Genomic DNA, 27,191 nt, shown 5'->3' on the forward strand with positions numbered 1-27,191 from the left:
ATAGCCTTTGACCAGAAGGTTAATTCACGCTGAGATTACCCCCTCCCTGAAAGAGGGTATCTCACTGTTACAAGCAGATTCATCTAGCAAGTCTTCACAGCAGGACATGGGATAAATTGTTCCTGGCAATACATAATTTCAACAGTGTGTTCGAGCGACCTATATACCTTGTTAAAACCCAGCTGCTAATAACAGGAACACACTAACCTGTTAACCTTTTGCGTTACAAAACTAATTGCATAATAAAAGAAAATGGGACACATAGCAGACACTTTGGATAAACTACTTCAACTAATAAAATGTTATGTTCTTAAACTCACTGTACCTAATGTAAAGGAGGAGACAACATTTCAACGTGCAAGCACAGCTCATTCAATTTAATCTCGCAATCTAGGGGATATGCTATGTAAAAAGTCCTTGCAAATTTACTTGACAATTCATGCTAACATAGTACAGGACAAACCACCAACTGGTTGCTTCTTATTAAACCAGCAACAGACAAGAGTAACCAATACACACCAGCTGGCATGGCTCTGAATAAGATGACAGCAAAGACTCCTGCAAACAAATGCTTTATTTATTTTATTGCATTTTAATCAGTTCTTTGTCCCTGCATTAATATATATTTATTAGGAATCAGTCGGAGGGATTCTTTGTCCCCGCATTAATATATATTTATTAGTTTAAGCCTTTTAGCCTAAGACTTTGATAAAGAAATACACCATTATGAGTGATTAGCATATGTTGCAGTTTATTATGCCATTGTTAAGTGTCTCTTAGGGGACAAAAATAAATTAACCCAACATGAATAAATGAGCTTGACGAAAACTTCATATTAGGTCAAGTACACATCAGCAGAAACTCAAATCACTGAAACCAAAGGCAGCTTAATAGAGAAGGAAAGGCATGAATAATTCTCAGATGCAATGTTACCATTTCATGAATTGGCATTACAGCAGAAGCGTTATGACAGGCAAAGGGGCCCACAGATGTGATTACAGGCAGACAGGAACTGGACTTTGTGCATGAGAGGAGCAGCTGTTAAGGCTTTATTTATTTATTTGATGTGCCCAGAACAATCATCTTTCTGTGTCAATTCCAGTCCTAAGGGTCAAGTCACGTGGCACGATCTGCGCTGCTTTGGCTACTTCCTAGTGGCTGAGTTATGCAGAAAGTGACACAAAACACAGGAACACCCCAGGAAAATACACTGAGGGGTGCGGTTTACTTATTAATGACTACTGCCATCCACCTGCCAGCGTCCAGGCACTGATGGATCATCTGCCCACACACTGTAACCGCACATAAGGACTCGCACATCCTTTTGTTCACAGAGCACCACCGAGACAGGAATATTCTAAAACAATAGCGTGGTGTTATCAGGTGGCCCAGTGGTCTTTGTTTAATAAAACAAAAGTGATAATCACACATTCAGGCTGCAATCTCCTCACACTGAAAATAGCATGCACATTTATATCACTGTATCAGGCTCCACTTATCAACAGCCACATATGTGACCTCCTACAAGGCAGGGGGGAATATACATATATATATATATATATATATATATATATATATATATATATATGGAATATATATATATATATATATATATATATAGATATATATAGTGTGTGTGGACTATATATTTCCAAATATGTATATAATAGTTGGGTTGGAAAAAGACAAATGTCCATTAAGTTTAACCTGAAAAAAACAGAAAATGTGTTCCAACACTAGACTGCACCCTCACATACCTCAGTTGTATATATATTATATATGTACACACATTCACAGTCATGCAGACGCATATTAACATTTCCATTTCATAGGACATAATCTACAACATGGCAGTTTTGCCTATTGATATTTGTTCTTAGTAGGTGATCATGCAGAAATGAATGCTAATAGGCTACACATCTAGAAAGCATCCAGCAAGCACAAAAGTGATAGCTGACTTCCAGCACTGGTGTGTGTGTTACCTGAGCAGTTGATGCCCTTGCCTTTGCCATTCTGGCACTCGCTGGGTAGCTGGTTGGACGCTTGGACTCCAGAGAGGGCTAAGAAGATGACAAGCACTGAAGAAGTGGACCAAAAAGCCAGTGGTCCCAGCAGCTTGGAGGCAGGATGCAATCCTTCCATGATGTGTAGCAGGAGGATGCTGCTGCTGGTTGTGATGGTACAAGAGGCAGGGGTGAGAGGGTGATTGCTATCTACAGCAGGCCAGGAGCATCAATAAGAACTGCACACAGCACACGCCAGGCTCCCCTCTTGATACTCCAGCACAGAGCAGTTTCTATGCATCCCCTGAAGCCAGCAGCCCTACTCACTGGTGTAATAATGTCTCACTCCTTGCTGAGATGTCCAGCGACCAGCATGAAGAATAATTCTCAGCAGCATTCATATATCCGCACGCACACGCCTCCCCAGAACCTCACTTGCTGCCGGTGATGAACAAGAGGATGTCACCCATCCTCACTACCATAGCAGAAATAAAGGGACTGTGGATGTCTGCACCCTCCCAGTCCTCTGTATTGTTGCTCCTCCCTTCCCTCCCTTCCTCCTGTTCAGCAATGATTGCCCCTTTGCTGCCTAGTCGGGGTATTGTTCCAAGTAGCAGAGAGCCTGTCACCAGCCATGAAATGGGTGCAATACGTGTGGCTTCTGGCAACAACAAAGGGAGTGAGTAGAGCAGGAGGGAGGGAGAGGATGACTGGGGGGAGGAGGAGGAGAAGAATGAGAGAAGCGACCATGTGACTCCAACCCCCTTGCCTTTCTTCAACCTCTCCTATATAACAATTACACCCATGACATCCTTGTCATCAAATCAACAATCTAAAGTTTCTCTTTTCTCTCCTTGGAGGAATAGAACATAGTGGTGTTGCAGAGCTAAACGATAGTATAGTTCTGTAGCCTCTCTATGTATCAATAAACACCAGAATTGAAGTTACTGGCAATTGCTATTGCTCCAGATGCCTCATGGCTAGTAATTCATACAACCTTTTTTAGAATGGGGGGATACAGGCTTTACAGATCACAACCATCTCTAATCAATACTTTATTTCTGCTACATTCGTTTTCTTTGGCAGCTTAGAAATGGCTAATAGATGCCTCATTTGAAAACGTTTAATTTAGCAAAGAAAAAAAAAAAGAAGCAATTCTATTTATTTTGCTGGCTTTAGAAAATGACTGATCTATAACAATATATAGTATAAACCTCATATATCTGTCATTTGCTCTAAAGAGGCAGCATAAACATGAATTGTTTTTATATTACTCTTGTTACACTGGCGCAGCTAAAGCAATTGATTCCATTTACATATCTTATTCTCTCTGTTTATTTAGTAAAATAAGCAAATAAACAGTATGTCCACATGCAGCTTTCAGCACAAAGGTGAGGACGAAAACATTAATAAATAACAGATAGTCGCCTACTTATAATACTCGAGTTATAATGTTTCAGAGATACAAATAAAGTTGTCTTCATGTGCAAAATATACCATACTTTTATATATTTTTTTAATATGTATTTGTTTTAAATGTTACAGTGTTATATAAACCGTTATAAGTAGTTGAAAAGACAACTGAAGTGAGAGGGATATGGAGGCTGCCATATTTATTTCCTTTTCAGTAATACCAGTTGCCTGGCTGTCCTACTCATCCTGTGCCTCTAATACTTTTAGACATAACACCTGAAAACGCATATGAAGATCAGGTTTTTATGACTGTATTGTCAGATCTGACAAGTTTAGCTGTATGCTTGTTTCTGGTTTGATTCAGACACTACAGCAGCCGAACAGATCATCAGGGCTGCCAGGCAACTGGTATTGCTTAAAAGGAAATAGATGTAGCAGCCTCCATATAGCTCTCGGTTCAGTTGTCCTTTAGGGGCTGGACGCCACTATGGGTGCTCTGCTTCAAGCACCAACAACGATTTGTTTAATGGCCAGCAGAAGTGCCACGATTTCACGGAGATTCCCAGAGCGGTTGTGATTTGGCTACGGCAAATAGTGGTAGATCAGGTATAATATATATATCTACATCTATATCTATCAGATGTTGATCATTAACCAGAGCTGCCACTTTTCACCACTTTGCAATGTTCAGTATTAGATATGATTTCAGCAAATTAGCTTAATGTCCATTAATGTTTCCATGTGCTGTCAGAGCATAGTGAATATTAGTTTGTATATATACCTCATTTTTCCATGAGGGCTCTTTCACAACTGTTCAGTCACCCAGTTGCCGGGAGATAGCACCTTCCTATTGCAAAGTATTGCAACCAAATGGGAGTGTTTGTAACCACATGAGTGGCAGCAGCTAACACGCAGTGCGGTTACTACCTGGTAAAAAAAAATGCACGTCACATCTAGCTATGGCATGCCGCCGCTCAGCAACAGACCACCAGAAGCACCTTACAAATATACAGGAGCTGCTGACAAGTATTTATAATGTACTTGTAGGGAAAAAAGTGCCCCTAAGGGGTACTCACCTCAGGAGGGGAAAGCCTCTGGAGCCTGGAGAGGCTTCCCCAGTCATCCTCCACTGGCCCATTTCAGCATGGGATAACCGAAAATCACTAATCGACAGCTCTGTGCTACTGCGCATGGGCGAGCTGTCTGCAGACCTGATTGAGCTTGGCTGAGTGGGTCCATACTACTGTGCAGACGCAGTGCGGTCGCACTTTGGGGGTCTCATCGCTGGATTGTGCCAATGGAGGAGGACAGAGTAAGCCTCTCCAGGATCCAGAGGCTTCCCCTCCTGAGGTAAGCATCCATATTTGTGTATTACAAACCTCACAGGTTTTCTTTACAGTTTTTTTCCATTGCTTATAGGACTTACGAGGCAAACCAGTCAAAAAAAAGTTAAATACCTGCATAAAATAACAAAGCACGGAGGGCGCCGTCCGTTCCCTCCGTGCCGTTCCGCCAGGTCCCCGCAGCTCAATGTGCCCCCCGGGCCGGTCCCGACCCCACAGCCCGGGTTGGGCTCTCTTTCCTCCACTAAGATGGCCGCCGGAGCTGGCCGCGGCTGCACAGTCCGCATATGCGCGAGTGCGGCTGCGCAGCTCTAGGGCCTCCCCCCGATCCACGCTATAGGCCGTCTCCTGTTGCGTGGATCGGGGGGATGGCCCTAGAGCTGCGCAGCCGCACTCGCGCATATGCGGACTGCGCAGCCGCGGCCAGCACTGGCGGCCATCTTAGTGGAGGAAAGAGCCCGACCCGGGCTGTGTGGTCGGGACCGGCCCGGGGGGCACATTGAGCTGCGGGGACCCGGCGGAATGGCACGGAGGGCGCAGACTTTGATATTTCATGCAGGTATTTAACTTTTTTTGACTGGTTCGCCTCGTAAGTCCTTTAAGTGCAATTTTAAAAACAATGCTCAGTTTTTCAAAATACTGCACACAAGTAGCACAGCACTTCAGTTTAGTTGCAAAATGAAACATATTATTCAAAACTATACAATTTCTTACAATAAAACCCATTTTCTTGTTATATAGATAAATGCCCCCATAAGTACTCCAGTGTTTAACCTAAAACACTCTTAGCATTTCCACAGAAAAAGTGTAAAAATGAATTCTACAACACTTCATGGCACCAGTTATCCAGACCAATGAAAATATGTATTTCGTTTCATCTATTCAAGGCAGTCACTACATCATCTCTTTACCTAGGGGGATCTGGCCATAGGGCAACATCACAGGCTATGGTTTCATTTGCAAGGCACTGTGGGAGGAATTTCCTGGAGTGACAAAGCCACCCTTGTATTGATGCCCTATCAATCTGGTCACAGACTTCCGCCACAGCTTGAATGAGGGGTATCTGGCAGCGGCATAACTATAAATTATTGGGCCCCTCAGCAAAACTTTGGTGGGGTCCCCCTATGTTCACACCCTTTTCTGTACCCTAAACCCTGGTGACACTCACAGCCTGGGGCCTCATCTTGCAAGGTCATAAAACAAGTGTGAGCATCGTAATCTTTACATCCATAACGTTTAGCCCTTTCACCACCATGCTGAGAAAAACTCCTCGATGGGATTTACAGTTTTTCTCACTTGCTTAAGCACAATTTTATAAACAATGCTCGATTTTTCAAAACACTTCACACAATTAGCCTCACACTACACACAAGTAGCACAATGCCTCAGATACATTGCTAAATGGAACACAGTCAAAACTATACAATTTCTTACAAAAAAAAACAAAACATTTTCTTGTCATATACAGTACATAAGTTTATATATAAATATACATAACACTTTAGTGTTTAACCTACAACACTCTTAGCATTTCCATATAGAAAGTTTAAAAAGAAATTCTGCAACACTACATGACACCAGTTATAAAGACCAATGACATTATGTATTTCTTTTCATCTTTTAAGTCAGACAATACATAATTTTACTGCCTAACTGGATCTGGCCATAGAGCAACATCACGGGCTATGGTTTTATTTGCAAGGCACTGTGGGAAGTATTGAAGTGACAAATCCATCCTTGTGTTGAATCTGTATGAATCTGGTCACAGACCTCCGCCATAGCTTGAATGAAGGGCATTTAGACATACTGCAATCATACACCTTCCACCAACATGCTGAGAAAAAATCCTCAATGGGATTAGAAAGGGGGAATATTGTGGAAGGTATTGGACAGTACTGTAAATTGTGGACATCAGCTGAATGATAAAAGGATACATATTCCCAGACGACAATGTATTACATATGGTCCGTTTGGTATGTAATGTTTTGTAGCGTGTTCTAAAATGTAAGAATGAGGTCAGAAATAAGCAAGAGGGATACCGCTTCATGCTACAGGGAAGACAGTGCTGGAATAAGGGCTGCCCAGCCCAGATGCGACCAAAGTAGATAAGAACATCCGCACAATGTCTCTTCGATACAAATTTATTTAGGACATATCCCAACAGATAAAAATGAGCATCAAGCTGACATGTTTCGAACCAGCATGGTTCCTAATCATAGCCATTTTACAGCTCTCACCAAAGGTTTAAATAGAGATGGGAAGGCGAGGCCAGGGAGGGTACAGGAACAACCCACCCACTTTGGGCGGAGACACAGAGGTCTGCACCTTCTAGTCTGGTATTCACTCCCTCCTTTACAAAATTGTAAATTAATACAGGTAAAACCTATTGCAATAAAAACAAGGGGCAAACATAGATATAAAAAGTATGGAGCAATGCATATGTATATATGTGAGTATAAATCATGAAGCAACAGGACCTGATATATGCACTAACCTACTATTGATGTTAAAAAGGGATAGAAAAAAATAGTTATTAAATCGAAGTCCCACCTTGCATTCATGCCCGAAGGGTCCCGGGTCCCCAGACGGAAGAGGCCTCTCCACAAGGCCTCTCTTTTCTGAATCATGGCCAAAAGATCCCCCCCCCCCCTTCTGGGTAGGAAAACCCTCTCTATGAATGAAAAACTGGACAGGTTTCCCCCATGTTCTGTGCAGAAATGTTTTGCAACGTTGGAAATACTATTAGTGAGCTAATCAGCTCCCAAATAGTGTTTGGAAATTCTGGCTTTTAAAGGTCTTGTGGTGCATCCCACATATTGCACTAAGCACTGATTGCAAGTGACCAGATAAATAACATTTTTGATGTTTCAATTAATAAAATGTTTTATGGGGAAGACATGTCAATAAGTGAGAGATACAACTGTGTGTGTCTTGAAATGTACTCTCGAAGAAATGGTGGAGCACTCCCCTAGGTACAAACAGCGATGTGCCTCGGCTATCCTGGCAACACTCCAGAATCTTGACAGCAGAAGAGAAAGCGAAGCCGGCACCATCAATGTATTTATGCTCTTTTAATCAGGTAAAAACATGCAAACAGCCAATATGCGACGTTTCGAGGAGACACCCTCTTTTTCAAGCTGAACTGTGCATGACCAAACATATAATGGCAAATCAATCCTATTTATACACGACATAGACACATGGCAGCCTATCAGCACTATGCTTACTCATTAGCCAATAAGATCAGGTCCTACCAAGTGGACCTGATGGGGAACTCAAGGGCTGCCTACCTGATAGGATCATTTGAAAATGGAGTCAAACCGCCTCCCCATCCAAGCCAGTTCCAGGTGGAGGCAAACGGCTACTCTTTGCTGGGCAGAGCTATGCGGAAACGCACCCCCGCCAGGCCACGCCCACTGGCGGACCTGGGAGGAAACAACCCGCACTGCGTGTGGGAGAGGGCGGCTACCAGCCGTCCGCTCCCCTTCTGCCCAGCAACGCGTGACGTATGCGGAAGAAATTCCGCTATACGCCATGCAGATGTAAACAGAGAGCCTGAGTGTCCGCCCCCTCCGGAGACTAGAGCGTGTGCCAGTTGCCTAGCAACGTCACCGCTCGTGTTCAGTGTGTCGTATATGACACTATGTACAATAGATAGTAGCTGTTTATATGCAACTGATAGTCATATGGAAATGACAGCAATTAGTAATCATGACATAGGGATATTATATAAGGATAAATATAAGGAAAGGGGGGGGGGGGGGGGGGGGGGGGGAAGGAGGGATAAGGACAAAACAAAAGAGAAACACTAGAAAGCATCTGAAATAAAGATAAAAATAGGGAGGAGGGAAGGAGAGATGGAAAAAAGGCGGCGTCTCGGGGTTCCACTGGAAAAGACTAATAAATGTTAAATACACATATTACGAATCTGTACATATGTCTCACTGAGGCTGTGCACCATGGAGCAAGTGCCCATCAAATAAAAGGCGTGAGGTCGAGTTCTCTGTTAAGGCCTCTCGGCTCCATGGTGTCCAGTCTCTTTATCCAGTGGGCCTCCCTCCACAACAGCCTCCTCTCCCTATCCCCGCACAAAGTAGTGAGACATATGTACAGATTCGTAATATGTGTATTTAACATTTATTAGTCTTTTCCAGTGGAACCCCGAGACGCCGCCTTTTTTCCATCTCTCCTTCCCTCCTCCCTATTTTTATTTTTATTTTTATCTTTATTTCAGATGCTTTCTAGTGTTTCTCTTTTGTTTTGTCCTTATCCCTCCTTCCCCCCCTCCCCCCCCCCCCCCTTTCCTTATATTTATCCTTATATAATATCCCTATGTCATGATTACTAATTGCTGTCATTTCCATATGACTATCAGTTGCATATAAACAGCTACTATCTATTGTACATAGTGTCATATACGACACACTGAACACGAGCGGTGACGTTGCTAGGCAACTGACACACGCTCTAGTCTCCGGAGGGGGCGGACACTCAGGCTCTCTGTTTACATCTGCATGGCGTATAGCGGAATTTCTTCCGCATACATCACGCGTTGCTGGGCAGAAGGGGAGCGGACGGCTGGTAGCCGCCCTCTCCCACACGCAGTGCGGGTTGTTTCCTCCCAGGTCCGCCAGTGGGCGTGGCCTGGCGGGGGTGCGTTTCCGCATAGCTCTGCCCAGCAAAGAGTAGCCGTTTGCCTCCACCTGGAACTGGCTTGGATGGGGAGGCGGTTTGACTCCATTTTCAAATGATCCTATCAGGTAGGCAGCCCTTGAGTTCCCCATCAGGTCCACTTGGTAGGACCTGATCTTATTGGCTAATGAGTAAGCATAGTGCTGATAGGCTGCCATGTGTCTATGTCGTGTATAAATAGGATTGATTTGCCATTATATGTTTGGTCATGCACAGTTCAGCTTGAAAAAGAGGGTGTCTCCTCGAAACGTCGCATATTGGCTGTTTGCATGTTTTTACCTGATTAAAAGAGCATAAATACATTGATGGTGCCGGCTTCGCTTTCTCTTCTGCTGTCTTAAAATGTACTGAACAATAGTGACAGGAGACAACCCCACAAATATAAGACCCTTTTGTGGCAAGCCACGTTGAAGGTTGGGAGGAGGATTTAAACAAACTAGGTGGTGGGCCACACTGCCTCTGAAGACGATGCCACAACCTCACCTAAACCACAACGGGTATGTGCATCATACATGTCTATATTTGCATGTGAATTATTTTTATGCAACTTGGAGAGCCATTAGCAATAAAGCTCTTTTAAACTAAAATGAATGCAGTGCCGGATCTCACATATCTTTGTTTGGTGCGTGAAACAAGCTGGACCCCCCTGTCTGACACTATATTTTCAGGAATCTCATGCAAGCGGAATACGTGTATTATGAACAACTTAGCCATTTCCTGAGCTGAGGGCAGACCAGGGAGAGGTACAAAGTGTGCCATCTTGCTGAAACGGTCAATAATGACCCAAATTACTTGTTTACCCCTGGAGAAAGGCAAGTCCACCACAAAATCCATCAATAGATGAGACCAAGGTCTTGATGGAATGGGTAATGGCATAAGGTGACCTCGGGGGGCAACCCGAGACACCTTTTTCCTGGCACAAGTGGCACAGGAAACTCTTGAGTGTGGGTGGCAGCCAGAACACAATGTGTAGGCACAATCTTTTAAGGAGATACAACCTGGGATGTTTCAGGTTCAAAGGTTCTGGATAAGGCATCAGCCTTTACATTCTTCTTAGACCTGGGTTTGTACGTGATCACAAAATTGAAACGGGGAAAAAATAGTGCCCATCATGTCTGCCTGGGATTAAGCCTTTTAGCCCCCTCAATATATTCCAGATTTTTGTCATCTGTATAATCTGTATAAACTGTAATCGGATGAATAGCTCCCTCCAGCCAGTGCCTCCACTCCTCAAAAGCCATCTTAACCGCCAAAAGTTCTCGGTTACCAATGTCATAATGGTGTTCTGCTGGAGAGAATTTGGAGAAGAAGGCACATGGATGCAACCGTTCAGGACGGCCGGAAAACTGAGAAAGAACGGCTCCCACCCCCAAATCAGAAGCATCAACCTCGACAATAAAAGGTACGTTTACATCAGGGCGGGTGAGGATAGGAGCAAAACAGAAGGCTGTTTTAAGATCAGAAAAAGCCTTATAAGCCTGTGAGGACCAATTGACAGGGTCTGCATCTTTTTTTGTTAAGTCAGTTAGAGGGGCAACCAGAAAGGAAAAGTTCTTGATAAATCTACGATAATAGTTGGCAAAACCTATGAACCGTTGGATGGCCTTGAGACCTTTGGGTGGTGGCCAGTCCAGTACTGCTGACAGTTTTTTTTCATCCATAGACAACCTGGTGTCTGCAATGACATAACCCAGGAAAGGAACTTGTGTGACTTCAAACAGGAATTTCTCAAAATTTGGCAAAGAAGGAATTCTCCCTCAACTTTTGTAACACCAATCTTACACGTCCCCGATGCTCAGTCAAGGAATTAGAGTATATTAGAATGTCATATAAGTAGACTACTACAAATCTCCCCAATACGTCTCTAAACACATCATTCACAAAATCCTGAAAGACAGCTAGTGCATTACACAGGCCAAAGGGCATCACCATATATTCGTAGTGACCATTCTGGGTGTTGAAGGCTGTCTTCCACTCATCCCCCAGACAAATTCTAATCAAATTGTAAGCACTCCGTAAATCTAATGTAGAGAAAATTCTTGCTCCTGAAACCTGCGCGAAAAGATCATCAATCAGAGGTAAAGGGTATCTATTTTTTACAGTGATCTTGTTTAGCCCCCTGTAATCAATACAGGGGCGCAGTCCCCCGCCTTTCTTTTCTACAAAGAAAAAGCCGGTGCCGGCTGGCGAGGTTGACGGTCTAACAAACCCTTTCTCAAGGTTCTCCTTGATATACTCTTTCATTGCCAATTTTTCAGGACCTATGAGGTTTTAAAGATGGCCTTGCAGGGGCATGGTGCCAGGTAACAGGTCAATGGGACAGTCATAGGGTATATGTGGTGGTAATTTGTCAGCTGAATGAGGAGAGAAAACATTGGAAAAATCTAGGTATGGTTGTGGTAAGGCAATCTGTTTGACCCCTAAACTTAGAAGAGGAACACCCCTTAAACATATGTCTTGACAATGATGTGATCAACTGGTAAGTTGACCCATACACCAATCTATGGGAGGATTGTGACTCTGCAGCCAAGGTAGACCTAATACTAGAGGACTGGATGACATCCTGAGCATATACAACTGGATTTTTTTCTAAATGCAGAGCTCCAACCTGTAATGAAACTTCAGGTGTAATGGAAATGGGTTGCTTGGTCTGTAAAGGAGTGTCATCAATGGCTGTAACGTAAAGCTTGTTCTGCAAAGGAACGGCAGAAATACCCAGATTGGCGGTAAAAGTGGTATCAATAAAGTTACCTGCCGCACCAGAATCAATAAAGCCTTCAGATTGGAACGACTTATCGCCCCAATGTATAGTGACTGGCAATAAAAAAAAAAATATCTTGAGGGGAAAAATTGCCTCGCCCAAGTAAAGTTCCCCAACTTCACTTAGGCACTGGAGTTTTCCGGAACCTTCTTTGCAGAACATGTTTGAGCGAAATTACCCTTCTCACCACAATACATACAAAGCCCCGCTTGCATTCTCCTGAGCTGGAGTCTGGAGAAGCCCAGTTACATGGGTTCTTCACTAGTAGAAGAGCTACCTGACCTGAGGTTCCCTGAGGCGGAATAAACTTTACCCTGACGTCTGTGTCTAATCCGTCTGTCAACCTTTATGGCCAGGGAGATAGCATCTTCCAGATTCCTAGGCTCAGGATGGCTTACTAGCACATCATTCACAGAACTGGCTAAGCCAAAAAGAAATCGGTCTAAGAGTGCTGCCCCACCCCATTTGACGGATACAGACCATCTCCTGAACTCAGCCGCATACTCCTCAACAGTATGCCTCCCCTGACGCAAGTCTCGTAATTTACGAGCAGCTGTGGCTGAAATATCGGGATCAGCGTATATGGTTGCCATAGCATCAAAAAAACTTTCAACAGAGGTGAGAGCTACATGATCTGGATTTAACCCATAGGCCCAGGTTTGAGAGTCACCCTGCAGTAAGGTCTTAATCAGAGTAATATTCTGGGACTCTGTTCCAGAAGACCTAGACCTGACTTCAAAGTATGACATACAGTGATTGCGAAAATTACTGAAATCAGATCATGAACCCGTAAATTTCTCTGGTAACGGCATTTTAGGCTCTATGATCGGTGGGATAGGAGCCAGTGGAGGAGTCTGCTGATTATTGACATTAGCAGATATATTCATCTGAGCAAGTGTGTTAGACAGCTGGGTTAACTGTGTTTGCTGAGTGGCAACTTGCTCAGTGAGGTGATTGACAGCACCTGCGAGTGTCAGAATCTGGTCTCGCAATGCCTCCATTATAATGGGCCTTGATAATATCATTCTGATACGTGAAGAGGTTAGCGTAACTAGTGCAATTCACAAACGGTAATGAGTAAAGCGTAGTCAGGATCAGACCGTAGTCATACACAAAATCTGAGGTATAGAAGTACAGAGTAGCTAGGCAGAATCGTAGTCAATAAACAGGCTGGGTCATACACATAAGTCAGATGTCAGTCGTATTGGAAGGATAATCAGTAGAGGAGCCAGGGACAGGCCGAGTCGAACACGAAAATCAGATGGCAGGGATGCAGAAGGACAAGACAAGAGCGAGGTCAAGAGGCAGGCAAGAGGTCGGTACACAGAATAATATAGTCACGTTTTAAAAGGTACAAATACAGGCGCTGCTCCAACTGTAAAGAATCCTCTATGTATCTTTTTCACCAGCTGCTCAGGATAACCACATCCACAATAGGCACCAAAGAGAACTTTCAAGTATAAATCCACAGCGCTAGGTGATCACACTGTTGCCTGTTATCTGTAGACACCACAGTGTATGTTCTCAGACAGTGACCATCACCAAAAACAAAATCATCAGCAGGTCACTCACTGTCATTAAAAGCAATAAACTTTAATAAAACTTTCAATAATACCACATGTACAATATCTTACTTTAGGGGTCCTTTCGACAGGGACCCTTAGTAGTAATAAGCATAAAATGTGTATAAGCACACAAAGATAGTCTCACTGTCTCTCAAAACAATTTGCCCAGTCTCCAGTAATCGTTCCGACCGGTTTCGGCCTTCCGCCGTCGTCAGGGAACACTCAAGTTTATTGCTTTTAATGACAGTGAGTGACCTGCTGATGATTTTGTTTTTGGTGATGGTCACTGTCTGAGAACATACACTGTGGTGTCTACAGATAACAGGCAACAGTGTGATCACCTAGCGCTGTGGATTTATACTTGAAAGTTCACACAGAATAATATACAATATGATGTTACTTCAATATAATATTACGATATGATAATATTACAAATATACAGTATATAACTAGAAAATAATAAGTCTGACTGACTAGAGTACATATACAGGATCTTCTAAAAAAATTAGCATATTGTGATAAAGTTCATTATTTTCTGTAATGTACTGATAAACATTAGACTTTCATATAGTTTAGATTCAAGTTCACACAACTGAAGTAGTTCAAGCCTTTTATTGTTTTAATATTGATGATTTTGGCATCCAGCTCATGAAAACCCAAATTTTCTATCTCAAAAAATTAGCATATTTAATCCGACCAATAAAAGAAAAGTGTTTTTAAAACAAAAAAAGTCAACCTTCAAATAATTATGTTCAGTTATGCACTCAATACTTGGTCGGGAATCCTTTTGCAGAAATTACTGCTTCAATGCGGCGTGGCATGGAGGCAATCAGCCTGTGGCACTGCTCAGGTGTTATGGAGGCCCAGGATGCTTCGATGGCGACCTTAAGCTCATCCAGAGTGTTGGGTCTTGCGTCTCTCAACTTTCTCTTCACAATATCCCACAGATTCCCTATGGGGTTCAGGTCAGGAGAGTTGGCAGGCCAATTGAGCACAGTAATACCATGGTCAGTAAACCATTTACCAGTGGTTTTGGCACTGTGAGCAGGTGCCAGGTCATGCTGAAAAATGAAATCTTCATCTCCATAAAGCTTTTCAGCAGATGGAAGCATGAAGTGCTCCAAAATCTCCTGATAGCTAGCTGCATTGACCCTGCCCTTGATAAAACACAGTGGACCAACACCAGCAGCTGACATGGCACCCCAGACCATCACTGACTGTGGGTACTTGACACTGGACTTCAGGCATTTTGGTATTTCCCTCTCCCCAGTCTTCCTCCAGACTCTGGCATTGATTTCCGAATGACATGCAAAAGTTGCTTTCATCCAAAAAAAGTACTTTGGACCACTGAGCAACAGTCCAGTGCTGCTTCTCTGTAGCCCAGGTCAGGCGCTTCTGCCGCTGTTTCTGGTTCAAAAGTGGGTTCATGCTTCCATCTGCTGAAAAGCTTTATGGAGGTGAAGATTTCATTTTTCAGCAGGCAACTAATATTGTTTTAAAGGAAATAAATATGGCAGTCTCCATATCACTTTCACCTCAGGTTCACTTTAAATGATTGAAACGCACATGTAATTGCTGGAAAAGTGGGAGATGTTTTCCTTTAATTAAACTACATATTATACTGATTTTTCATTTTGAAAACCAGTTCTTAAAAATGCACACTAGGGCTGATTTACAAAAAACAGTGCAAAGAAATCCGGAGAAAAGGTGGAGCCATTTGCTTAGAGCAACAAATCAGCTTCCAGCTGTCCTAGAGAACATTTATTATGAAGGCATACTCATCTATGCAACTGATCCACTTTTGCTTCAGTTTTCTGTGCACTTATCCTGATAAATCAGCCTTACTGAGCTCATACTGAGCTGAGCGGAGTTGATTGCTGCATGAGAATCATTATGGAAGATTGTGCATTGCTCTGATCCTGCCACAAATGTAACCGTATTTAAGAGAACATCCTTTCATTTAACAGGAAAAGAAGAATACTTGGTGGCTTGTTTATAAAACGGCATCACATTTTTTTTTTACTATTAAATGCTGATTACTTTTTGTTTTAATGGTAGTGATTGTGGTCTTATAGTCACTATACTACTTTTACTGGATTATTGTTGACAGGCAGTTTGACGACATCTCTTGCTGCCTATAAATTACACAAACGGTTTTTGTTGCTTTAATTGCTGGCCATGATCTACACAACCTTGAAAACAAAGAAAGTCAGTGAGAGAAAGTGTCACATGAAACATCCTTCTGCCAAGCACTCTATAAATACAGTACACTGACACACGCACACACACATGCACAGAATCAGGCAAAAGTAGTTCAATCTCTCATTGTAAACTGAAATTAGAACAGATAAACAACTGAAGTTGAAAAAAAAAATAAAAAATCACATGTATTGACCAAAATGTGCTGTACTGAACCTGTGACTAATCAAAGTAGCCAACTTTGGTAGATAATGGGTGGGTGAAGGTGCCCCCCCCCCCCCCAAAAAAAAACATTAAAACTGTAAAAAAAGGAGTGGAAATAGTTAGGCATATGTATGTTTCAGCCAACGGTGAGCCCCTGCTGCAGCTCAAATCCCTGGCAGCGTTTAATACTATTCCCCCACTGAGTTGTAGCAACTCGGAGGGAGATGTAATTCAGGGACTGGCAATTGCCGGATCCCCGAATTACTCTTGTGCGGGGTGCGCAGCATTGCACTAGAGCTATGGCTACACCCAGCTTTAATAGTTGGCTTCCCTCTCCTGATGAAAGAGCAAGTCGTGTTACGCCTTATAAAAAACTTTATTGCACAACAAAAAGAAAAACGCATTTGACAGGTTTTTTCCTGCTTCATTTCAAGGAACAAAATACGATAGTCACATATTAAGAAAACTTGCATGTCTATCTATCTATCTATCTATCTATCTATCTATCTATCTATCTAATGGGCTGCAGCACAAACAGGAAAAAGAGCAACAGGGGCTCTTGGTCACGCTTTACAGCATTAGTACAAGCACATACGCTCACTGACTGTGCCAAAGTGTCCCCAATACGGTGAGTCCTACATTATCCGTGTAATAATGTATTTGTATATTATTTGTATTATTTATATATTATTTGCATTTATATATATTTTTATGGGGAGATTGGGGAATTTGCATGCACAATTTTGTGTATTGACCTTAGGAAGCAGGAAAAAACCCGTGAAACGCGTTGTGGTCTGTTTGTTGTGCAAAAAATGTTTTCTATAAGTAGGGACACATCTGGCTCTTTCATTAGGAGAGGTAAGCCAACTATTTCCTTTCCTTCTCAACAGTTTAATGTATTTTTTTTTTTTTGGGGGGGGGGGGGACGACACCTCCACCCATCAGTTATCTACTGTTTATACCTTTGTTAGAAGGTTGTAATTTTAACTTATTCCCCTTGTTGGGAGTTGGCTTGTGCACACTCCCTTCATTCAGGAGTCTTTTTTTATGGAGAGCGACCACCAGGGGTTGACACCTACACAAATGGTTTCTCCCATACCTCTTAATAAGTGGTTGCATGGAATAGCAACCAGAAAAGTGTGAGTAAAATCCCTGGCCTTTGACTTATATGGTGCTATTTGCAGTTTTTCACTACAGGCTCCTGGTTTTCTCCTTTGTTTTTTCCTGTTTCCTGGAATCTCTGGGACTACATATTGTTATAGATGTGAAGTATTTCTATTTCTATGGCGGACATTTTGTGTCTAAGGCAGACATTTTGTATTAGTGATGTCAAGACTCTTGCACACGGTCGCCATTTCAGTATAGTATATTGCTAGCACAAAATACAGACAGAAGCTCTTAACTTGAACTGATGACTGCCCTTCGCTTGATATGGTAAAGTTTTCTTTTCACAAAGGAACATGTTCTCTACAAAGAGGCCACAAAGCTTGAGCAAAAGACCCCAGGCAGCCGACTGAACAGGACCACTATGGCAAAAAAGTAAGCAGTTAAAATCTGACACAACTGACAGGTCCATCTCCTCATAAGGGATTCTCTGTTTTCAAAAGCATTTACTGAACAGCAGTTACTAAGTCTAACTGACAAAATAGTGTGCAAGTGAGTAGGGAGCAGGGGAATAACTAGAAATTACTGCCCCCCCCTGCAAAACTTTGGATGGGGGCTCCCTCCCCCCCCCCAGACCTCCATCCCAGGAAGCGTAGAACAGGTGAGTCCATGTTCCCTGCCCGGTGCTGTAATTTCTGGAGGGAAGAGCACTGAAAGGGGAGCCCGAGGTGAGGGTGGGGGGAGTCGGGCCCCCCTCCCTGCTGCTGTGTGTGCCCTATGCTCCCTTATCCTGTTCTGCACCCCCATCTGCCCCTAAAAATGGCCCTGGAAGGCCCCAAAGCTGTGGGCCCCGCTCAGCCTACTCCCCCTAAGGACCACCTGTGGCTACATCCTTTTATTGTTACGCCCCTGGTAGGGAGGCTGTCTGGTATATTACTATTTTGGCAGCTAAACTTCCATTCAGGAAATACTTTTGAAAACAAAGAAAACCCTGAGATTACCCCCATGCTTGGTGTCTGTGTTGGTTATCAATATGTGATTGGTTTCTGCTGTAATGAACAGTATCCTGGACAACCCTAGGATGTTAATATTTTTGCATGATTATGATGCTATAAAAAGAACTGCCTGTCAATCCATCATTAGCATTTGTTTGATCAACTGCTCCTGTTAACAGCCTTTGACTGATCAATAAACGTGTTGTCATTTTGCAGAGGTGTGTCCTTGTCATCACTGTCCCGTCCATCTTGGACACAATCAAGCTATACCTTTAGTAGATATAACTGCTGAAAACACTTATGGCATTCTTTCTATAATGGAAATCAAATATTCTTCAGAAAGTGAATCCCAGCTCTGTTGCAGAAGTTCCTATAAGTGTGGCACTAGGTTGCCTAGCTTTTGTGGTTGATGCTATCCCACTTATCCTCTGCCCTCCCCTCTCCATAGAGTTTGGACTTTATGTGAGGAAGAGGGTGTCACAAGCTGTTGTGTCTGGGGTAACGGCACTGATAATAGCTTAAGGATTCTGCTAAAACCTGGAATCCCCAAATTTACCTGGGACACTATTAATGTAACAGGAGTGTGACAAAAAGATGATGCAACCATGGTAAAAGTCTCTGATTAAGGTGGCCATACACGTGCAAATCTTTTAATAACCATTCAAAAGATCAATTAACCACTTGTGCCTAACTGGACGAATATATTGGGAAATATGTTAAACATTGCAATAACCAGGACAAATGGACAAATAAAATTGTGTGGGTTTTATGCACAGTAGAACATTTTATTTTAAAACTATAATGGTCTAAAACTGAGAAATAATGAACATTTCCTTTTTTTTCTTATTATTCCCATTAAAAATGCATTTACAATAAAATAACAATGTACCATCTAAAGAAAGTCTAATTGGTGGTGATAGATCATTTTGTTGTGATAAGTAGTAATAAAGTTATGGCGATTGAGTGGAAGGAGCGCTGAAAAGGGAAAATGGCTTCTGTCCTAGAGGTGAAAACACATGTGGGCGGAAGTGGTTAAAGACAATAGTTTAAACAATCAATGTTGAAGCTATAGCCCTCCACAAAGTGCTGAGCAATATCAATCACATGTGTGTGCTATTAAAACTTGTCATATTTCCTACTTTACATCCTTATGATATTTCCTACTTTACATCCTTATGTACTGCTCAGTGCAGTGCAAAAGTCTAAGTTTTCCATCTTTTTCAGTTACGTTTTCAGTTATGTACTGTAGATCCTTGAAATCAATTGGCTAGTTATTAATTAAATTCCAATGTAGCAGAATATTTCCTGCAGATTTGATGTTGATGATCAAATCTGCTCAAAATCAGTTGTTTCAGTGAACTGGCGTATGGTCATCTAAAGTGTAGAAAAGGGAAAGTCTTTAAAGTTCAGTGCCCATCCCCAGCTGCGTTATGTGTTAAAAATATAACAATATGGGGCTGATTTAATAAATGGGGTGGCCAGGAAACTGGAATGAAATTGGTGCAGCTGGCAAGAGCAACCAATCAGGTTTCAGCTAATGAATGAAACAAGAATTCTGAATGGTTGCACTGAGAAAGTTCTACAATTTGTCTCTATTTCTCTTCGTGTATGTCTTAGGCCCCTTCTGTCTCACCCTCAGAAAAAAAGAGAATGTGGGGCTGTTTTCAAATAATACATTATATGAGTTAATAAAAAAAACATCATTCCATAAGGATTTAGAGACACTAATGGAATCATCTTGACGATGGTATGGTTATTCTCACCAAATCTGTAGGCCTCCTGTAATACTGCATCTGCTAAATGATTGCTTTACATTAGCCCATTTCATTTTCTGCTTGTTTCCCTCAGTTTTCTTTCCTGTCAATCTATCTGTCCATCATAATTTATTTCCTTTTCAGTCTCCCAATTTACTTTGCTCTGTTTCAACTTTATGGTTGTGCTTTCATCTATCCTCACCTGCTCTCCGACCTTCCCATTCCCAGTAACAGCATGGGGTCCTCAGTCACATTTCACACAATATGAGTGCAGTCTTATGTGTTAACCGATGCCTGCAGAGTGGGGTGAGGTGTCACTTAGACAGATATGTAACTGTGTCAAAAACAGGTCAAATGAATTATCTATGGTAGGGAAAGTTACGATTTCCCCATTTCACAAGGCACACAGTATCCACCTTAACTAACATATAAAAATGTATATATGCGAGTCCTAAAAATAAATTAGAAACTTGGTTTTACTGAAACATGCTGAAAGCTGTCCTTCTAACCTTGAATTGTTTAATATTTTCATGATACTGTTACTAAAAGGTTACAGGAATTAAATATGTCTACACATGAAATATGGGCGTAAAACCACAACGGTATGACTGCAATTCCATAACTGCAAATACTGGTACAGCCTCACTATGATCTGGTGTGACCTAGGAAAGGGTGGAATAGGTAGAGTACTCCAGCTTTCTATAGCAGTTTTCAGAAAGTCCAAGCCAGGTTTGCTGACTTATGTATGTTCTCTCAGTGCAATGTTTATGGCCTTGCAGGGATAGTATGAGATTTCCAGAAAGACTTGTCAAGCTGCTATGGACAAAAATTTGTTCACTATCACTTTATCTTGACTTGAAGATGTATGTAAGATCATATACAGTGTATATATACAGTACATATATATATATATATATATATATATATATATATATATATATATGTATTTGTGTGTGTATGTGTATACTGCAAATATATATACGAGCTTGTGCATGCGCAGTACAGATGTGTTCATCTTCGGAAGTGCTTGGAACCATGAGCACTTGCGAAGGCTGCCTGAAGAATGCCAAGATCCAGCCAGTTGCATAACTTCAATGGGAGATGGCCTAGGAACGACAGGACGGAGAGAAGACTGGAAAGGCTCTGTGGTATCCAGAGCAGAGCCGGTTCCAGACAGGCACATATGAGGGGGCAGTCAAAAATGGGTAGGGGGCATCAGGGAATGGGAAATTCGCGCGCCGCTGTGAAAAATGGGCGTGGTCATGACATCATGTGGGCAGGGCTAACTGTAATGTAGTTATACCAGCTAATGTAGTTACATTAAAAAAATATGAAGTAAATGCACATAATGACAGACAGCGTTTCCCCAGTAAATGCACATAATGACAGACAGTGTTCTCCCAGGAAATGCATGTTATGAGAGACAGTGTTTCACCAGTAAACGCATAAAAATGAAAGACAGCCTTTCACCAGTCAATGCATGTAATGAGAGACAGTGTTTCACCAGTAAATGCAAATAATGACAGGCAGTGTTTCCCCAGTAAATGCATGTAATGAGAGACAGCCTTTCACCAGTAAATGCACGTAATGACAGACAGCGTTTCCCCAGTAAATGCACATAATGAGAGACAGCCTTTCACCAGTAAATGCATTTAATGACAGACAACGGTTCCCTAGTAAATGCACGTAATGAGAGACAGCGTTTCACCACTAAATGCACGAAATGACAGACAGCCATTTTACCAGTAAATGCATGTAATGAGAGACAGCGTGTCACCACTAAATGCACATAAGAGACAGCGTTTCACCACTAAATGCATGTAATGACCGACAGCCTTTCACCAGTAAATGCACATAAGGACAGACAGCCAGTGTCCCCAGTATAGGTAGTCAGGTATATAGCTGTCCCCAGTTTATTAGCCAGGTGTATATATCCCCAGTATATGTAGCCAGGTGTATATATCCCCAGTATATGTAGCCAGGTGTATAGCTGTCCCCAGTATATGTAGCCAAGTGTATATATCCACAGTATATGTAGCCAGGTGTATAGTTGTGCCCAGTATATGTAGCCAGGTGTATATATCCCCAGTATATGTAGCCAGGTGTATATATCCCCAGTATATGTAGCCAGGGGTGTATATGTCGCCAGGTCTATAGGTGTCCCCAGTAGATGTGGTCAGGACTTACCGTGTCCCGACTCCCCAGTATAGCCAGGTGTATAGATGTCCCCAGGTGGGGTGGCAGACGAGTCTGAGAGAGAAGAGGAAGCTGTGGGCACAGCGGGGAAGGGGGGCATCTCCCCCCCTTCCCTCACCTTGGGGCTCCCCCTCTCTCTCGCACCCCCCCTCCAGATATCAGCAGGTGGCAGCGGTGGTAGAACACTTCCTCTCTTCCCAGCGCGGGACAGAGATCTATGCGCCGCTGCCACTACTCTGGTCTAGTCTAGACCAGAGTAGCGGCGCACAGATCTCTCGCTCTCCCATGCCCTTGAAAGCAAGTAAGTGTTCTACCGCCGCTGCCACCTGTTGATATCTAGAGGGGGGAGCGAGAGAGAGGGGGAGCCCCAAGGTGAGGGAAGTGGAGGGAAACGGCCCCCCTTCCCTGCTGTGCCCACAGCTTCCTCTTCTCTCTCCGCTTCTCTCTCCCCTGCCACCCCTGTTTGAGGGGGCAGAGTAATTATTTAAGGGGGCGATGCCCCCTCTTGCCCCACACTAGAGCCGGCCCTGATCCAGAGACTTACTTCTACATAAGTACAGTATGTATCTAACCTGAAGTGAAGTATTTTGATCGGGTGGAGGTCTGGACTTGGACTGAGCCATTGCAACATCTTGATTCTTTTCTTTTTCAGCCATTCTGTTGTACAGTTGCTGGTGTAGTTTGGATCATTGTCTGATGGCATGACTCAATTTTCGCCAAGCTTTAGATGGTCTCATATTTGACTCTGCAACATTTTGTTATATAGAGGAGTACAGGGTAGAGTCAGTGACTGCTAGGTGGCTGCAGAACAATCTCATATCATCATCCCTCCACCACCATACTTAACAGTTGGTATGACGAATGTGTGCTGATATGCTGTGTTTGTTTTTTGCTTAATATGGTGCTGTGCATTACAGCCAGACATCTCATCTTTGGTCCGTTTGTTTTCAAAGGAAATTTTTCTAGAACTAGAAATAAGGAGCTTTTTTATGGTAACCCTCCCAAACAAATTCAGTCTTTTTCCTTATTGCAGTGTTATGAATTTTAACATTTAGCATGCTAACTTAGCTTTGTAGAGATGTAGTTCTTGTCTTTTTTTTTCAATTTCTCTGTTCATTCGATTGTCTGACCTTGGGGTGAATTTGCTGGAATGTCCACTTCTGGAAAGATCGGTAGCTATCTTAAATGTTTTCCACTTGAAAATAATCTTTCTCACTGATGATTGATACATTTCATATTGTTTGGAAACACCTTTATTACCCTTCCCAAAATTATAGACAGAGAGGGCTGGTGCACACCAGAGCGGTTCTGGAGCATTTTTAAAAACGCTAGCTGTTTGAAAACTGCTTGAGTAATGTATTTCAATGGGCTGGTGCACACCAGAGCAGGTCGTTTTTTTACACAAACGCAAACTGGGGGGCTGCAGCATTTTTTAGGCCCGGTTCACACTTGCGTTTTTTTTCCGGACTGGATCCGGAACGTATACTGTACAAACGGAACGGACGAGATTGGATCCAATGATAACCTATGGGTCCGTACACATCTGTCCGTCCCACCGGATCCGTTTCCTTCCGGACTTTACATTCCCACATTGTACACTTTATGATCCAGGGACCAGTGTCCCTTCTTTGCACTAGTAGTGTTGGGCTCTGTAGCCCATTTTGCAACCACTGTCTGCTTCTGCTGCTCTACACAAATTTAGCACTTGGTCCTCTCCCTTGGACATGGCCTTCAGAACCTGTGACGCAGGAAACACACAACATGACATGGCTTGGCCACCGGTACCTTGGCCTTGTCATGTCATGTTGACTTTCCTTTGCCCCAGGTTTAGAAGGCCATGTCCAAGGGGCTCTGTACCCACCTTGTACACTTTATGATCCAGGGACTAGTGTCCCTGCTTTGCACTAGTTGGGCTCTGTGGCCCATTGTACCCACACCCGGGACAATTGTGTGCATTTGTTGTACCATTTATCTACAATTTGTTAAATTTTGTTTGATCTCTTCCATGTTGGAAGAATGTTGTTTACTTCCATGTTGGAAGTGTTGAAATGTTTGTTTTGTAATAAAAAAAAATGTTTTTACTAACCTCAGCGTAATCAATAGTTGTTCTTGTGGTGTGACAGCTCTCCGCATCCTGGTATCCTTCTTCCTGAGGTCATCCTTCACCATGTCCAGGAGGGAATTAAACCTATGACAGGAGATGGAATGGAAGAATAGAGTATGCTGTGGGACAAGGTGTTCTGGGGAGGGTGGGGGTGGGGTGTTTAGCTATGTATAAAGGGGTGTGGGTTTTGTGTGGGGGGGGTGTAGTTTAGGTATGGATAAAGGGGTTGGGGTGGGGTGTTTAGGTAGGGATAAAGGGGTTGTGGGGGTGGGTTGTTTAGGTATGGATACTTACAGGGATATGGACATCTGGCGGTAGCTGTAGAACTTTTCTGGGTGTCGTCTCAGGTCCCGGTACAGCGTTCACGCAAGTGTGAACCGGGCCTTAGATTTCTGAGGCGTTTGTGCCTCAATAGGAAAGTGGAAAACTGCTCTGAAAAATGCTAGTGCAACCCACCTTTGTGCAACCCACCTTTGTGAGTATTCCTTCATAGCAATTTTTTATACCCTCATCGATCTGTGACATACTGCACCATTTGGGCTCCCATTGTCTTTGTGTTTTTTCCCAGTGTTCTATACTTTTTGAAGAATGTTTGGGGTCATTGTCTTGCTGGAAGATCTTGGACCCAAACCCAGCTTTTTGACACTGGGCTCTACAGTGCGACCCAAAATCTTTTGGTAATCCTTATACTTCAATATGCCTTCCACACATTCAAGGCACCCAGTGCCAGAGGCAGCAAAACAACCCAAAACATCATTGAACCTCCACCATATTTCACTGTAGGTACTGTTTTCTTTTCTTTGTAGGCCTCATTCCGTTTTCGATAAACAGTAGAATAGAATAGCGTTACCAAAAAGCTCTGTCTTGGTCTCATCTGTCCACAAGATGGTTTCCCAGAAGGATTTTGGCTTCCTCAAGTACATTTAGGCAAACTGTAGTATTCCTTTTTTATCTCTCTGAGTCAGCAGTGGGGTCCGCCTGGATCTCCTGCCATAGCGTTTCATTTTTATTTAAATGCCGATGGATAGTTTGTGCTGACACTGATGCTCCCTGAGCCTGTAGGACAGCTTGCATTTCTTAGGAACTTGTTTGGGGCTGCTTATCCACCATCAGGACTATACTGCATTGCAACCTTTCATTAATTTTTCTCTTCAGTCCATGCCCAGGAAGATTAGCTACAGTGCCATGGGTTGCAAACTTCTTGATTATGTTGCACAATGTGGACAAAGGCAAATCTAGATCTCTGGAGATGGATGTGAGAGAACGCGGAAAAGCCGCCGCGTGTGCTGCTGAGGAGGCGGCTGATTCCGTGTCCAATGTGGCGGTTTGCACGTGCGTCTGGTAACAGGGCAAACGCGGAAAAGCCGCCGCATGCAACAACAGTAGGGCGGCTGGTTCCGCGACCAGCGCGGCAGTTTGCACGCGGCAGCATGTGTCTGGTGTGGCTGAGTCTGTTAATGCACACAGGCTTAGGAATACACGCGCGCGTACTGAGAGGCAGAACTCTTATACTGACCATGGAGAGATCAGCTGATCACGCCGATCGGCTGACTCCAGAGCAGGATACTATTGGTTGATCAATTAAGGGTGGTGCTGGAGAGCACTACTCCATATATAGTTACTGCTGGCCAGTTGCAAGTTGTCTGCCGTTGCGAACACTACGTGGAAGCACTCAGACCTTAGTCAGATCCAACAGTGTGTTTGAACCAGGTGGACCTGGGAATTCACACTGAGCTAGATTACTTGTACTGTTATTCGGTTTATGCTTAGGCTAGTTCCAGGGTGTAGAGACCACGGACCTCACACCCAGACTAGGGAACTGTATTATCATTTGTGTTCTACTCCAGACTAGTTCCAGGGTGCTGAGACCACGGACCTCACACCCAAGACTAGGCAACTGTATTATCATTTGTGTTATACTCCAGACTAGTTCCAGGGTGCTGAGACCACGGACCTCGCTCCCAAGACTAGGGAACTTGTACGATCATTCTGTTATACTTCAGACTAGTTCCAGGGTGTAGAGACCACGGACCTCACACCCAGACTAGGCATTGTTTGATATCTGTTATGACCTATTGCTTTCCTGACTACTCCTCTGTCCTCTGATTCGGTACCTCGCATATCTGATACTCCGTTGCCAAACCCTGCTTGCCCTGGATACCGAATCAGTCTTCTGTCTTTGTACTTTATCTGTCCGTGTGTTACCGACCAGGCGTGCCCGACCTTGAGAGCTATCTCTCCTCTTAAGAGATAGTCTTCAGATCAGATAGTGACCTCCACCTTCAGGTGTCACTCACTTTCTGGTCCTTCCTATCTCCAGCCTGACTCCACCCCTTGGAGAGTCTCAGGCTGCTGGAAGGTTCCTGTGTCCTCAAGAGCAGTATTCCTTTACTGCCTATGATCACCTGCTCAGCAGGTGCATTACTCAAAGTACTACTGTTACACCAAACACTCACATGCCTATAGGTGTCCAGAGTTAGCAATATATCTGTATTATCGGTGATTCTGCAGATCATCAATAATCAGGTATATATCTGCATTCTTGGTCATACTGCAGATCACCAATAATCAGATTCTCTCTGCGTGCTGACACCAATCATTACAATTGATTTGTAACCTTGAGATTGTTGATATTTTTCCAGTATCCAGTATTTTTCAGTTAGCCATTAAAAGGTATTATTTTTACAAAACTTTGTTTTTTTTACCTACATGATATTTTTCCACAATTTCGGTTCTCAAGACCTCAGACAGTTCTCTTCTCCTCTTTCTGTTGCCCATGCTTAGTGTGGCACACACAGACACACAATGCAAAAACTAAAGGTACCCATACACTACATCAATTTCCCGCTGATATACAG

The 27,191-nt window shown here is 43.1% G+C and overlaps 1 protein-coding gene across 3 annotated transcripts in view; it reads right to left on the minus strand.

Annotated features, from left to right (window-relative positions):
- Positions 1–27,191, minus strand: part of TMEFF1 (transmembrane protein with EGF like and two follistatin like domains 1) — a 312,349-nt gene that overhangs the window by 264,199 nt on the left and 20,959 nt on the right. For 2 of the 3 annotated variants that reach the window (XM_068236699.1, XM_068236698.1), the window contains exon 1: positions 1,983–2,673. The exons of the other annotated variant lie outside the window; for it this stretch is intronic. In XM_068236699.1, the coding sequence (XP_068092800.1) occupies positions 1,983–2,142 (160 nt within the window). In that variant the 5' untranslated portion in view covers positions 2,143–2,673. Of the gene's footprint in view, positions 1–1,982; positions 2,674–27,191 lie in introns of those variants that run through there. 3 annotated transcript variants of the gene reach the window in all.

This window comes from Hyperolius riggenbachi, chromosome 5, assembly GCF_040937935.1.
Source record: "Hyperolius riggenbachi isolate aHypRig1 chromosome 5, aHypRig1.pri, whole genome shotgun sequence".
Lineage (NCBI taxonomy): Eukaryota > Metazoa > Chordata > Amphibia > Anura > Hyperoliidae > Hyperolius > Hyperolius riggenbachi.